We start from the raw sequence: 16,495 nt of genomic DNA on the forward strand, positions 1-16,495 counted from the left end.
GGCGCACTACCTGTCGGCGCCGCCGCTGATCGACCTGCACAAGAACGGCGAGCACGCGAGCGTGGCGGCCGTGCCCGCCGTGCCGTCCGTGCCGTCCGTCGGCTTCGGCGGCTTCTGTTAGTGCCCGTGCGCTCCTCTAGAGTAAGTAGCTAATTGGACTGAAGCAGCGGCGAGAGGGAAATGTTTTGTAAAGCAATCGTTAGTGATGTAATTTAATCTTTTTCAACTGAGGAGCTTAATTTGTAGGATTTATTTGTAAATATTGTATGTATCGTTTCGTTTCGGTCCATCACACGTCCGGCGGGGCCGGCTGCGGGGGCGCGACGCACGTACTTAATGTATTCGGAATGTCTGTGATCTTCAGTGATGTCTAACTAATAACGATGGCCATTTTTATTGCCATACTGAAAAATAACTAGTGTTCGGAATTAGCGGCCGAGTGTAATACGAAGTCTTGCCAATGATGTGTTTCGCGTTCTAGTCACTTACTAATTCGTGTCGGCTAGTCAAATTGATGAAGTCGTTCCCTCGCCGCAGCCTCCCGCTCCCGGACGAGTCGCTCCAATATATTGTTATCTAAGTCACAACAACGGCCTATGAGATATATAATGTATACTTTTATTTAGATTTTAATTTACTTACACGTCGTACCGGCGACTCTATTTATATTTCAAGTTTAGCATTTGATAACTATATTTTTACAGTCGCAGGAGGCGGCCATTTTATATTAAGCGGTCGTTGACCTTTACCAGTGCACCGCGCATGCGCGCGTGACGTCACCGCGCCCTGCATTTTACACAACGTTACCCGAACAGTTACATTAGTTTCGGATCGCTAGTGAATAGCATAATTTTACATAATATTGTAACCTATATTTTATTATACATGCGCCATTTTATCGTAAGGCCAAGGGACGCCCGTCCGCGCCCTGCCTCCTGCACGTGGCACGTGGCTCGCGGCTCGGGGCTCGTGGCTCCGGGCGCGGGGCTCGTGGCTCGGGGCGCGTGGCAGTGACCGCGGGCGGACTCCTCTCTAGTTTAGTTAACGTTAACACGATGCATAATGTTTACATAGGGTGCTCATGGGTTCATAGTTTCCTTACTTGCGCGGGCGTCGCAACCCGCGCCGTCTTATACTGTGTTGTTGAAGTTTTATTTTGACTTTTGGTGTATAAGGTATGGGGTCGTGGAAAGAGTATAGATCTTACGACATAGGGGTCCTATTGTAGTGGTCGACACCTAGGTCCTGCCGCGTGCTGTGCGCGAGTGTGTCGCGGTCAGGACTGCCGGGAGTTATAACAATCTTGTACAAAATCTTTAATTAGTAAAGTCTTTTCTTTGCACAAAATGATAAAAGTCTTAAAGTCTTAAATATAAGCTAAAACGAAATAACATACGTAATAAAGACATATACGTTAATGATAGGTTTACTCGGAAGAATTTATATGATAGTTAGTGGATGGATAGTCACCGGAGAGTAGGTTCGTGGTGGCAGGCGGCGGGTCTCGCGCCGACGCTGCATGATCTCCAATAACGTTCTGGTCTGGCTTAGGTTAGTATGTACGAGCTCGTACCGCAGTCTATGCAATGCGTCTTTTTTATTATTTTTTCGTAATTCAAAAGGGGAAACATGATAATTTAAAAAAAAAATGAAATCAACAGGGTATTTAAGATTGCTTAAGATATATTATTTTATATTTATTGTGACTTATTAACAATGCGTGCTCGCCTGGCGCCATTGTGTTAGTGTTACTGATGTTTGTTTAGTTTGTGTCGCCCCGCGCGTGCCCGCCGCGGTCCGCACCGCGGCGCCACTGTCACTTGCTCACTTGCATTTAAAGAGAAACAAATTGTACTATCATAGTCATTTGTTATATATTCAGAGCTCACATAACCTTGCGGAAAATCAAATAAAGGATTTATTACAAACTGAATTTTGACAATGATGATCGTGACAGTGGCCGGTAGCGAGGCGGCGGGCGGCGCGGACTCGCGGGAGTGAGCGACAATTGTTCACAATAACAACGCCTTGTACATAATGAGTGCTTTATTACGCTTTTTTGATATTATATTTTTTATTTAAAATAATATTACAATAATACTATTTCTATATTTTTGCTTTTATTTTGTACATGAGAGGTGGTGTATCTGTATGGAACGTTTTTGTTCGCGTCCTTTTCTAAGTACTCTTGATACTATGTGGTGATATTTTGTCATATCTGTCATTATGTTCACGATTGCTTGTCGATTGGAATGTTATTGTGATATGTCGGCAGCGCCACGACTGCCCGCTGCTCGCAGGCCGGCACACAGCTTGCCGCTCGCAAGCCGTGCGCCGGTGTCCGACAACTCGTGTTCTTTTCAAAACCACTATATTTTTGAGAGCTGTGATCTGTTTAAGGATATTATAGTACTTATTTTCAAATCAGTCAGCGTCGCATTTTTAATTCATCATTTTTACATTTTATTATGATAATTTTTTACAAATTATTTTTGGTAGTCGTGGTGCGTCCGCTGTGAACGAAATAAAGGCCTACACACACGCTGCCGCCGGCGTAGCGTGTGTGCGCGGCGCGAGTGTGGCGCGAGGTGGCGCCACAGTCGCGCCGCGCTCGCGCTACTTGTGATCTGTGTTCCGAGCAGACGGCCGAGTGTCTCCGGCAGTCGGGCGTCTGCTGCGGACGGTACTTGTACTTCTAAGTTCGTCTCTCGAATAAGACTTATCGGCCAATATTCCTTCCTGCAACGGAGTGCAATGTCGGGAGATTAGTGTTCTGTCTCGTAATTATTATCTCTATTGTTATTATTATATTTTTATTATTAAATTGTAGTTACGTCTTGTATAATAGTGTCGTAAAGGGCCGCTTGCACTTAACCGTTCGGCTAACACGAGTGACTTTCGACTTTCCTATCAGGTGCATAAAGATTTAGATTTGTATGATAGAATAGAGGCGAGTGGTGAGGTCGGTCGTGCTGGACTTAACTATAGCTTAATGTAAGTCTCTATCAACGAGTTAGTGTTAGTGAGGTACACCACGCGCGGCGCCGGCACGCCGCTCGGCGGAGCCCACACCAGTGTATGCATTGAGTCGCTCAACTATTTGTACAATATGTATATTTTTGTAAAATTCACTCTAACTCGAGGCAATATTATGACATTTTTAAATTAATCTGTAATATTAAAACTTAGTACAATTGTTATAGAATGATTTGTTCAGTTTGTGTTCGCTCATCACCGTTAGCATTGCCTCGCTGGGCGCGCTGGCGCCGGCACGGCCGCCGGTCGCACGTCTCTTACACTTGTATGATATCGCGCCCCGGCGCTGCTTGGTTGTGAATTAGTATCGCTTATGGCCCCCACTCCGTCTGCCGCTGACGATCATCCGCGTTGCTTCACTCAGTATTGTCGTGCCAAAACATACGTACATGCAGGAGTAACAAAGCAATATCGTAACTGTAGTCTCGAATGAAAGCAATAATATCTCGGCGAGTGAACGCATCACTTACTCCGTACTTCGCCTCTCTGTTACGTTCGTCCGTCGGAATACGTTGTCACGTCACTGTCACTAGTTTCGTACACTTAGCATTTATTGTAGGCGTCGGACGGCGTCGCGCCGCGCATCCCTTGCATTTTAATGAATTTTAATTTATTGTAAGCTGAATTTATTATACTTAAAGGTTTTAAATAAGGGGATATGAGTATGGCGCTTGCGACTATTGCAGGCGCGATGTATTTACTTACGATGTACTTAAGCAGCGCCGCAGAGGCGCGGGATGCGCGTCGCGACGCCGGCGCCACCCGGAGGCGGAGTTCTTATCCTAGCTCAATTTATTACTTATTATATTATACTTGCTTGTTATTCATCGTTGAAATATAGTTATTTTGAACCTTGGCTGCCTGGTGGCTCCATTGAACTAATCCGTTGAAAGTTATAAGTACATAGAAGTAAATTTTATCGCATATCATAGAGGTGTCGTATTCCGAGTGCGAAGCCAGCCAAGGTAGTCCAGAGCCTGCGTTACTCAGTCGCGTCGCATTAGGTGGCGGCGGCGAGCCGGCGCGGGCCGCCCGCCGCCGCGGCAAGTACAATTTACCTGAACCTTGTTGTGTTAGTGGACGAGTGTCTGCACTGTGACTGTTGAGCGATGTCGCATCTTCACATCCGATCGTGATTGGCTCGTGTGTCCGTTTATAATATTTACGCTAGCGGTAACACTAAAGTTGATATGTTTGTACAGTTTTTAACGATAAAACTACTTCTCGTAGTAACTAAGCAAGAAATATTTTTAGTATAATAAGATCTAATCGAATTACATCATAGTGTATCATAATAAACTATTCGAGGTCGAATTTTCAAAATTTCGTTTGACTTTGTACGATCCTTCGGAATTTTTGGGTTAAATTAAATTATTAATGTCTCTCATCTGAAACTGACTCCGTGAAATGTAATTAGAAATTAAACTGGAAGAATTTTAAATATTGAAATACAACATTAATAATAAATAAGTAATGTATTATAAATAGATGTAAGGTAAAAAGTTATTATTAACATTGTATGGAAAAATTGTGACAAAAATTATAGTCATTTGTAATATTACAGTGTTGTTTTATTCATGCCCAGCTTAACTTTGTCCTCCCAAAGCAGCCATATTCAGGTCTTCTAGTGTGACCAGCCTTGCCAGCACGCTGTCATCGCAACCAGCGCTAGTAGAGGGACACTCCTCGACTCGACCTCGACGTATCTGTCAGTTCTGTGATTGTACCAGACTAGAAAGATTCGCCGTGCGTAAGTGTGTCACGTTTCATTCAAGAGATTACCTACCTAGGTATATGATTCTAAAATTCTTTTCAGATCGGCTAGTAAATAGTTCCCGAGATTAGCGAGTTCAAGCAATCGCAACATTACTTCATATTTTATTTATTAGTAACGCATCTACCGTAGTGGACACTGGACATGCCATCCAGGAAGGAACCATAAGCATGCCCACTAATTATTCACCTGTGACTGTCACCCCACGTCACAGTTCTTTCACGGTCTGTTGAGAGAATTTGAGGTAGATTGATGATCCATCTATTGCCTATATCTAAGTACTCCCCGACGTACTCTCCCTTTTCTACTCTTCGTACAGTAAAATGTTAGTTGCATGCCGCAATCGGACTGGCGTTCTTCCTCGGATGTCGTCTCTGATGTACTCCTCATATGTTTTCCTTATGTTCCTATTTCCCCTATTTATTCCCCCATAACTCCCCCTACCTATATACCTCCATTACTCCCTACATACTTACCACCTAAGGGCCTATGAGGCGAGGCAGTCGCAACGAGTGTACAAAACTATCCGCCCCTGATAAGTAAGTTACTTTATCACGAAACTTTTTGACGTCAGTCAGAATTTGGATTCGCTGCGCAGAACTGAAACCCTACAGGTACAGACGCCAGCAGGTTAACCTACCCCAATCTGTCAAATCGAACATTATCCTTCCAGTTTCCACTACCTTCAGAAGAGGTTGAAAAACTACTGAAAAAAATTTATAGACGGGGACAAAAGACTAGTCTTTTATCCTCCGTGGGGTAGGATTGCCCTGCTAGCGTCGTCTGTACTTCATTTGAATGGGCAAAGGCAAGTAAACAATCTTGATACTATGACGTTTATGAAAAATAGTAAAATATGTTAAAAATCAAAATAAATACAAAAACAATCAGTTCAGGTATTTTTTTTATTTTTGTGAATATGTAGATATATTAAATTTGTAATATATTGAATGGGAATGTAGCCCCATTATTATTTTGAGTAACACAAATGCATATTTGAAAAATAAACTACTTTTTAAATGCATGTGTGTAATAATTCCTGCCAAGGTGGTCGTTCCTACTACAAAGCTTTACACCATTAATATCACTTAGGCAAAATAGAAACTAACGGCCGCAATAATAATGAAATTACCTTTGGGTCCCGAAAATTAAAAGTCGATTTAGGATTGGAAACGAAAACTTTATGAGTTTCACTTGGTAGCGCTTCTGACAAAGGATGTCAAAACCATAGAGTAAAATGTAGAGTGCGAGACGTTACGTCAAAAAACGCTATTGGGTATTTACAGTGTCGAGATTTTACGATGGTAAATAAACTACTCGGTAAACTGGATAATTCAACATTCAATAGATTTAGAGCATCAAAAAAGTTCAAGCAATACATTCATAGTTTTGTGCAATAGCAAACATTCAAAAAAACTAAAATACTAAATATTTCAGATAGTGTTGTCGTAGTCTACACCATAAAGAACCTAATTTTGATGGCTTCGAAACCATAGACTATTTGTGCTGTCCGAGAGTCTCCGAAAAGATCGGTGGATCGCCTGTAGATTTCGGTGTGGATTGCGATGTCGGATATTGGCAGCGGTGACGAAGGGATTTCTAGTCAGAGTACGTATTTATTTACAGCGGTGTAGCGTCTCGAAGATCTCGCGTTTCGCGCCGCGTCCGTTAACCGTCACTGACGTCGTCCTCGACCATCCTAACGTTCAAAAGTAAATATCTCATTGTTCCCGTTTCAAAATGGCGAATTTGGGTCTGTTATATCTCGGACGCTGAGGCTTCGGAGGGATCTTCGCGCGGGACGGTCCCTCAGCTAGCGGGTGGCAGCGCGACGGCCCGCCCGGGACCGGCTCCGGCCGACCGCCGGCGGAGGTTGACGACCTATCGATTTTTTTGTCTGCGACCTCTCGTCGTCGGGCGGGCCGGTGTCGGCGGCCGAGGAGGCCGAGACGCTCCGGGCTCGGCGGAGGCGGGCTGGTGTCGGGCGCCGCACGTCGCCGCGCCGCTCCGCGCCTCGTCGCGCCGCGCTTTGTGTGTCTCGCCCGTCATCAGCTGAGCGCCGCGCCACCATGGCAGGTCAGTGGCCGCGCCTCCCCTGGCCCTTGCCTCTCCATACTTACCCACTGACCTCGCTAATCTTATTAGAATCGGTGTGATTGAGCCGGTATCGGCAGACGCGGCGCTAGCACATCTCGTAAGCAAGTTCTTTGTTCTCGCCGAGGACGTACCGCGCTGGTGAGGAGTGCGCCGCCCGCGAAGCGCCCGTCATCCCTTGTGCAATAGTGAAAGTGTGTCCTGTGCCCAGTGGCTGCTTGCAGACAGCCACCATACAAGAACAAAGACTTGAGTTTACACCTGCTGGAACTGAGCTTGTGAACAAAGGAGAATGCTTCAGTTCATCATTTGCTGCAAGATTGGTATTGATTAAGTGTGTGATCTGCTGAAATTGTCATGTATACTGCATCAAGAACATGAGAGAGTGGTGAAGTGTTGTCAACAGTAGCTGTGAGGTGTGTTGTAAGTGAGGCTGCAAGCCTGTCCCCCACTGAGCATTATCATCCATCATCTAGTTCATTGCTTATGTACTACATCATCATGATACATGGATTCAATCGTTATAAACATTCAAATTCAAATAATCCAAACATATATTACTTGCATGCATGATATTTTGCTTCTTCAGAAAGAAAATCTCAATATATAATAGTGCCGAGCTAGCACAATGCGTATGAAGCCCCTGCAAGCTATTCCAGTAATTCATTGTCCATAGAACATGTTCATATTACATTACTTTTGTTCAAATCTTGTTTTGTAACCATTGTTTGTGCAACTCCATATTATACAAATTGTCAATGTGAATCACATTACAGCTGTGAGTGTAAGCTGTATCTTTGTATGTGGTTGTCAAGCAATTGGCTTTCTCCAGTTCATTGACAAAGTGACATAGCTGCGGCTCCTCACAGACATTCTCTTTGTGTACTGTGACGTAGTGAACATGGTGGCCACAAGTATAGTTAGTGGTCTTCAGTCCAATCCTAGCAGTACAGCTGATGACAGCAAGCTGCTTACCAGCTTCACTGCATTCAAAATATCTAAAGTACTCTTTATATTCAAAAACAGCATTGTTGGTAATACATTCCTCATTATGGAAAACTAAAATTTATTTCACATTCTGGATTGCATTACAATGATTGCATGTTGAATTTTTTTAAGTTTGCAGTGAAAATCACCTGACAACGGGTGCATGCAGAGGAAACTTAACGGATTCATACATGAGTGCATTCATGCAGCAATAAACTGCATAAATGCATTGAATGCAACCTTCAGTACAATTCAGGTGTAATATTTTTATATAGAACATAACTAGTGGCTATAAAACAAAATGTTTTAAAGCCTATATTTTTACCTGATGCGTGACTTCCTGGCTTTTGGAGGTCAATCATTACATGCATTAATATTTGATTGACCACTGAGATTGAGGTCTCAGGTCCAATTCCCACAATGTGCTGTAATCTATTTGTGGTATTAAATTCAAACATTTCCACATAACAGCCTGTTGTATGGAAGTTGGTTGTGAATAGTTGTGATACACCCAGACTTCGAAGGGTATGTAAAGGCAATGTAATGCTGTGCCCGATTTATCTTTGGTTGTGTTGGACTGCAGACCAATTAGACTTAGAGTGCAGCTGGGTCTGCTTAGAAGACTTGTGCATTATGATATGTCCTACGCAGCTGGCTGATCTTCTACAAGAACAATCACATTCATATTTACAATTTGTTTCATCAATGATCCAGGAATGGTTATTGATTCATTCACACATCTATTTGCTGCATTCATTAATCTAGAAGACTAAAGCTAAGTCAAAGCCGCGCGGATCGATCGATCATAAGGTTAAGCAACGCTTGGCGCGGTCGGTCCGTGGATGGGTGACCATCTTGTCATAATGAGTTCTTCCGTGTTTCGGATGGCACGATAAACTGTAGGTCCCGGCTGCCATTTGAACATCTTTGGTAGTCGTTACGGGTAGTCAGAAGCCAGAAAGTCTGACAACCAGTCTTACCAAGGGGTATCGGGTTGCCCAGGTAACTGGGTTGAGGAGGTCAGATAGGCAGTCGCTCCTTGTAAAACCCTGGTACTCAGCTGCATCCGGTTAGACTGGAAGCCGACCCCAACATAGTTGGGAAAAGGCTAGGCAGATGATGACTAAAGCCAGTAGCGAATTTGTCAAAAAGTAATATAAAAATGTAAGGCATGTTAGGAATCTATATTTAACAAATTGCTCTGTAAGTTTACATTGCAAATTGGCATCCTTTCAATTTCTTTTTGACATGAATTGGATCTAGATATGGTTTCTACAATAATATCCCTTGCAGATTGCAACATGAGGTTACAGACATTCATTTAACCATTTGTTGCACTGATTAAATGAATTAATACAGCATATACAAAGATATAATATCAACATGGAGAACAGCAAGTTCAGAAGTTTTTTTTTACCATCAAATTACAGCTTGCACTAAGCCGGAACCAAGCAGCAGTTCAAGATCTTTGTAACACCTTAAAAATAAGAATGAAACTGAAATGAAATTAAGAATTACTGGAACTAATTAAGTAATGAACAATTTAATGCTAGTATGCAAATTCATACACATATTATTTGTATTAGTATTTATTGTTTTAGCAGCAGTTAATTTTGCAGAATGCCTTATGCGAGATCTTAACTTTTTGCTACTAAAACAAATTAAGTAATTGAAAAACATTTAGGAAATTATTTTCCTCATCTTCAAGTTAATATTGACGAAAGCGCAAGGTCCTCCTCAATATTAACATTCTTCTTTGTTTTCCGGGTTTCAGGTGACCCCGTCATTTGACTCGGTCCGGTTTAGCGTATTAACAACAAAAGATAGAGCAAACATTAAAACTCAGTCCCGCAATACATTTGGGGGTAGCTGTAACAAAAGCGTAGTTTGATAGTACAAGTGGATGTAGTCAAGGGCATCATATTCACTTGGGCCACGAGATTGGACCTCTCGTCACGTCGCTAAGGTGAAATCTATTAGGCCGAACCAAGTTTTATGTAATGACCGAGCCGCTGCCGCTGTAGAGCTAGGCGACGTACATCGAATTTAGAATGTATTATTTCAAAATAACGTAGATAACGATGTTTGAATGGCGCGTGATGCCCGAGCGCCGCTCAATCTCTAGGGTCTCGCTGGAGGCTGCCAAAATACGCTACATGCGATGACGTCAGCCGCCTCTCAATCAACTTAATCATTTGAAAAAGAGGCATAACTTCCAGACAGACAATTTGTAATCTATCAATGTTGCAATCGCTCTCAAATAAGAATCGTAACGAAATAGCGCGAAATTAATTATTTGAGTAAACGACCGTACAACAATTAGATGAATTTCAAGTGAACGTTTCATAGTTGTGGCTCATAACGTGACTGTCGTTTCGTTTCTTCATTCATTACCAAGCATGCTGCGGCTGAGGTTTTTTTTAATGAAAAACACAGGTTTCACTTTTTTGTCCGTCTGGCTCATGTCTGCAACAATATCGTCTGCTGCCAATGACCCGCCTTGAACTACTTACATAACTACTTCAAGTGTCTCTTAGCACACCTTATTGGCTGTTTAACTTTGTGATAGACACCCTAGATCGGGCCCCACGACGCCTCTCGAATTGTTTAACCGACTTTAAAAATTGAAGTTATCTTTTTATTACGGCATTTACGAGTTGGCAATTAATTGTCTGGTGAATTGATAGGTTTTTATAGTGAGCGTACGTTTGTGACGCGCCGGAGCACTACGCCGCTGTTCGCTATTATTCAGGTCATGCGCAACGCTTTACAAGTAGACTGGCAAAAAATGTGTGAAGAAATGACGCCTGGTGTGAACATGGCGGTGCCTACGTAAGGGGGTTATTAATATGCGCCACCTGAATGAGTCGCGCGTATTAATGCCACTCCTATATTAACAATAAAGGATACGAATTAAACATAAAAAGCGAATTTAGCATTAATGCTATCGCGACGTTCACTCTCAGTTTTACGACGACGATGGCCTAGATTTGGCTTCTCAATTTTTATAAAGATCTAAGTTTAGCCGTCATATCACGCGAGTATGTGGGACGATGCGAAGTGATAAAGTCGCTTCCTTGTGCTAACCGAACAGGCAGGAAGGACCTCATGTGCAAGATCCACGTCACGAATTTGACAAAAGATGTCTATGACAGACGCTTACAATTTTATATGGCGTCATAATTTTGGATCACATGATTTTTGTTTAATACATCATGCTCGGAGAGGGATTAAGAGGGGTTTCAGTGTCTGAGCGGGTTGGAGCTGACTAGTCTTCACCTTAATGGTATACTTAATGTTATGTCAGGCCCAAATAAATACCTAACCTTGTGTACTTTATGTAGACGGATTATAATATTCCGTCTGTCTGAGTAATAAACTATAGCTCAACAGATTAGTTGGACGAACACACGTTAAATATGCTGTCAGGATGATCCGTGCAGATTTATAATTTGTAAAGTTTTACGAGACAACGAGCTCGTAAACTGCTTAATCCAGCACGCAAACAGAAAAGCATGCTGTTTATAGTAGTCTGTCCAGTTTGCGCGACACTACACGCGATGCGCACACTACATGGAAAACGTGTGAATAACAAGAGAAGTGACTGCTGCAGATCATCTCTTGTATTTGGGTTGTTGGAAACTGTGGTTACGTTTTTTATTTTTTGTAGTAAAGAAAACAAGGCTGACCAAAGAATACATTTCATCACCACGTTCACAAAAATAATAAGAGTTTACGATTAGCAACTCGTTAGACCGTTTACGATGCCATAACTTAAAATAAGCATTGATTGCTTAGATAACTTGATGTGAGGCTATTTATGGCATTTCAAAATGATTGGCAATCTCTCATGTTATTGTCTTGAGTAATACATAGGGTTTTCTACACTTGGTTTGGAGCTTAATGGTCAACAATTCGTTCCAACTTGGCGTTGGCTAGCACATGTTAGAAAGAACTATCTTTTTAGGTTGTATGATGGATAAGAGCTAGATTTGAAAGAAATGTCAGCGGGTGGAACACCTACATCGGCATATTATGTTAGTGTACAGCACGCAGTCGCAGTCTTCATTGATCGTTTTCATTGCATTGCTCAAGGTTACCGTCGCATGTTTCACTCAAGTTTGTGTTCATGTTGCACTTGCATCGTTGCTCCCGACTGTTCCCAAGCTGTGAATTTGGCGTATTGATATGTGAGTTGCTAATCAGTGCACATTTAGCACTTGCCGGTCGAGCGCGGGTTGGCCAACTCGGCCGCGGTGTCGGTGTGTACGTAACGCTACACGACCGACCTCTGACCACTCGGCTGTGACTCGGTGATACCACAGATTTGCGTACACCACGCACTCTCAACTCAATATCCAGGATGCACATATTGCCAGTGCTCTGGTTTACATAGTTATTTCTTCAGTCGTTGTAGCGGGTTGTCGCAAATGTCCTACTTTGACGTATTTGACAGTGAGAGTCCGCGCGATGAGCTCACAGTTAGTGGGCCTGGCCTCTATTGTATAATAAGTATTGCCAAAATTTGCTTACCGACAGCAATTGTGGGAGTACGAAATCTTATCGGATATCGGATCTATCGCCTTCATAACCCTCCCTTATACGCTAGGTATGTAGAATTGTAGATGTATGGGTGACCATTTGTCATTTGTCAGCGTTCACGTGAGAAACACCTAGTTAGATTGCTGTCACTACATATGATGTGGTTATTGTGATAACCGAGGGAAGAAGCTGTTTCGTAGATAATACACAACATATCATGAGATTCACAAGAAATATATAGAAACTAATTAAACAAGACAAAGGTACAATAAGGATACGTAATTTAAATGTAGGTTGACATCAGATTGTGTAAACTTCTAGCACTGGGCAATAGTTCCCTTACAATTTGTAATTAAGTTTACATAATATACAAATTATATTATTTGAAATGTCGAAGATTGTTAGTTATTATTACTAAGCTAGGTTCTACGAATAGACTTTAATATCATTAGTGAAGCGTGTGTTCTAAAATTCTTATATTTTTCGATATCATAAAAGGTCATTTACGCCTACATCATGGGAAATTGCTCATGTATTGAGAAATTATTGTGGCACTTTGATTTGCATACTCGCTTAGGGCGAAATAAATTGAAATAATTTATGCGTGATTGAGCCACACTTGTACCGTTTGTAATTCTTGTGTGACGATGCTCTACGGTGCAAAAAGGATACTTTTTTTTTGTAAATGTGTCCTTGATATATTTCCAATTGCACGGTACAATTCATTCAGCCGTCTTATGAGTTATATCCATCATTCCCATTGCTGTCCTAATCTCGATAAAGGATCATCTCTAGCGCACTTGCCACAAATTAATGAAAATACCTCTTTTATTTCTATGTTTTCCTGAAAATACCTCTTTTGTTCTCTTGCGGTAGTTACGTCCTTTGTTAACGAGTGAGTCCCTCATATTGGTATCTGTCTAAATCCTATTAAGATGGACACAAGTTTTCACTTGATTGTGGTTTCGTTTTCAGCTACTTTCGCACTTTTCTTTCTCTGCAACATGCTAATTAGTAGTAAGTTTATGAAAAGCTCCTAAGCATGATTTGTGGATAACATCCAATATAGTACATACATGCGAATTCTTCTCATAATAAGTCTGCGCGACTAATAGTAATCCATCATGTTCTGATGCTCGCGTGCAACAGAATTCGTAGTTTTCTCGAATTTTCCCGTCAATTTGACAGATAGCTACAAGGCTAGCAATTGGTGCGTTTCAGCCACACGAAAACTTATACTGAACACTTGTAAGATATAAAAAATCAATTACCAGACTTTCAATGCAAGGAAAGCAACATCAGGCATATCATTGAAGTAGGTATGTACTAGAAACATTTTGTCTTGTAGCTACAGTTCATTAGCCTCACAAAGCCTGGCAGTAAAGGATTACCCAACAAGTATCGTAATTAAGTAATTGTTCACACATGAGGGGCGCATTACTATGCAAAGTTACCGTTGCATTCCGGAGGATGTTTCGGCCAGCACCTGCAATTATTATATCAGCTAATGGAGCGTCGGTAATGAAATGCAGCGTGCGTTGCGTGCCCGGGTAGCTGCAGCGAGGTAATTGCCTTACGAATTTATTAGGCGAACATACCTCGTCCTAGTTTCATGACCTCCTGATATTCGCCCGAAATTCTCACACCAGATATCGCTCAAACTGAATATAATTGAATTTTATTCGAAATATCAGGATGTAAGGTGCAGCAAGTTGTATATAGGTACAATTTTACAGTAAATAAATCGTTTATTAACTTCTTTTATACAATGTCTGATTAAAGCTTTAGAAGTTGTAAATTATCGCCTCAAATTAAAGACAATGTCTGTTGGTCTCTGGATAAGCGATCGATTCTTTATTCAGTGATATTACTGTTTATAGCGAAACTATTAACGTTGTATAACTTGTATACCGATGTTCACTGCTAAAGAAGTACACAGCTTTTAGGTGTTAGCGGTTGCTTTGCATCTTGCGTCATTTGTTTTCATGCATACCAGTTCACATGACATCACACCCATAACTACAAGATCCCACATCTTCACATGGTATTGTTGAAAATGTTGTAAAGTTCGCCAATAAAGAGGTTGGAAACATATTCGCGTTTAATTTATTCGACCCTATGGTAATGGTATGGGGAGGTCGTGGAGGCGGCGGCCGAGGTGACAGGCCTGACACCACATTTGGCAATTGTCTTGCGTAACGCACGCAGCAGTGTCGTCATGGCGCGCCAGACGCCTCTCGGCACCTTCCGAGCTCGTCTGCCTTTTGTCACTCACTTGCGCTAAACGATAATGTTAACAGTGCAAGTGTTCTTACGCAGAAATCACACATGAATCTTGAACATGATAAGGCTTTGTGGAGTATTTGTTCCTGCTTGTAATATCTGTCCTAAATCGAAGCCGCCTCATGACGCCCTCATTTAACTGTATAAAGAAAATATAAATAGCAACATTATATGTTTTTATGTCATTTGTATTAATGCGTGATCCTTTGTCGATGTGTTGCAGAATATCATGGGCAAAGTATGGACGCTGGCGGGAATAATTTTGACTCCGGTAAGTTCAATGACCTTTAGCTGCGCAATAAATAACGCAGAAGGCTCACACCTACTATCGCGCGACCGACTGGAATGATTGTTTCAAGTTCCTTTGTCTTGGGTGCTTGGAGAACGCACAATGTACATAATAGAGTATAATGTAGATTTTTTTAAAAGACACCGTATTCTAGAGGTGAGCCAATTTCGGAAAATGTGTATGTAGCGCTATGTCAGGCTTCTTGCTACCTTTTTCATATGTAAGGAGTGAGCCTTCTGCACGATTACTATATTGTCACTCGTAATATCTTTCATGATAACAGGCTGACAGTTTCAGGCCGATTTAAAATAATGAACGTCGTCCCGGAACAGATGTTCACTAATTAAATGATCTATTTTCATATCAAACAGCTTTTCGGTTGATAAGTCATTACGGTGACTTTTTATAGAACTTAAAAGGTAAATTTAATTAGGTACAAGGAACTTATGAACTGTAGTTACACGTGTATTTTGTCATCATAAGTACAACGTAAACCGACTCGTGATATTTAGGCATTGTTTTATCTTTTCTCTAAGGAAATCTTTAGGAGTTAAAATATAATGTGAGACGTAACCCTGGTGAGAATTACTGGGCATCTTTTATGAGGAAGCTTGTAGACGGCGCGGGGTACGGGGGTGCGGGGTGCGACGGGGGGGTGCTGAGGTCGCGCGGGGGGAGGGGCGTCTGCTACAACTCGGCCGTGAGGAACAGGGACGTTTCCGCCGGAAATTGCTTAATGACATTTTTACGAATTAGGTTCTAAGCACTATTAAGTGAAATACAATTATCATTTTTAAATGAGAAATTCTATTTATTTCGGTCTCATTGAATCATCTTGTTACCAAATAACTGAGACTGGGGTTAAGCAAAAGCTATCTGAGCAAAAGTTTTTTTGCCTAATAACATTTCTCCAAAATAAATAAATAAATAAAATAAATAAATAAAATGTTTATTACTTCTCTTTGAACATCATTTTACAATATTTTGCTAATTCTAAAAAGTGCTGATGTATAATTTGCCCGAACTAGGTAAAAACCTGTGTCTCGGGCGTAAAAGTGCTTATTATAATATTTATAGCTAATTAACAATAAATTGCTGCTAGTTACTAAAAACTAGGTCAATGTGACAAATACAGAGTTATTACACATGTTTGTTATAATGCTTACATACTAATTAAAATATCCATATTGCGTACCTACAATATTACATACAATATTTGAGTGTAAATATGCGGGCCTAAAAATAATCAGTAATCCACTATCCCTAAGTAAAATATGAAATTATATAATGTGTAAAAATGATTACAGCTAAATATTATCTAGAGTTTGACGCCTATCAGACGCCTTTATAGTCTACGGAGTTGATGTACCTATATTCAGCGGCTTTTCTAGCAGGGCATTCGGAATCTCCCGTTTTGTGATTGTAGGGTTTTTTAAAGCGCTTACAGGTTGCACATTTCGGCGGTTCTTCCTTTGAAGAGCACTCTTGAG

At 41.4% G+C, this 16,495-nt stretch overlaps 2 protein-coding genes across 16 annotated transcripts in view; both read left to right on the forward strand.

The window, feature by feature from the left end:
- LOC110382226 (uncharacterized) overlaps window positions 1-4,597 on the forward strand; it is a 34,212-nt gene extending 29,615 nt beyond the window's left edge. The window contains 1 exon segment of the mRNA XM_064041839.1: window positions 2-4,597. Coding sequence (XP_063897909.1) covers window positions 2-121 — 120 coding nt within the window. The 3' untranslated portion in view covers window positions 122-4,597.
- Window positions 4,598-6,180: 1,583 nt separating this feature from the next.
- The window catches only part of LOC110382231 (transcriptional activator protein Pur-beta-B), a 28,508-nt gene continuing 18,193 nt past the window's right edge, over window positions 6,181-16,495 (forward strand). For 4 of the 15 annotated variants that reach the window (XM_049849638.2, XM_049849648.2, XM_049849639.2 and 1 more), the window contains exons 1-2: window positions 6,260-6,418; window positions 14,940-14,987. In XM_049849638.2, the coding sequence (XP_049705595.1) occupies window positions 6,376-6,418; window positions 14,940-14,987 (91 nt within the window). In that variant the 5' untranslated portion in view covers window positions 6,260-6,375. The other 11 variants (XM_049849647.2, XM_049849636.2, XM_021342743.3 and 8 more) reach the window with 11 other exon arrangements.

This window comes from Helicoverpa armigera, chromosome 26, assembly GCF_030705265.1.
Source record: "Helicoverpa armigera isolate CAAS_96S chromosome 26, ASM3070526v1, whole genome shotgun sequence".
In the NCBI taxonomy this organism is placed as follows: Eukaryota; Metazoa; Arthropoda; class Insecta; order Lepidoptera; family Noctuidae; genus Helicoverpa; species Helicoverpa armigera.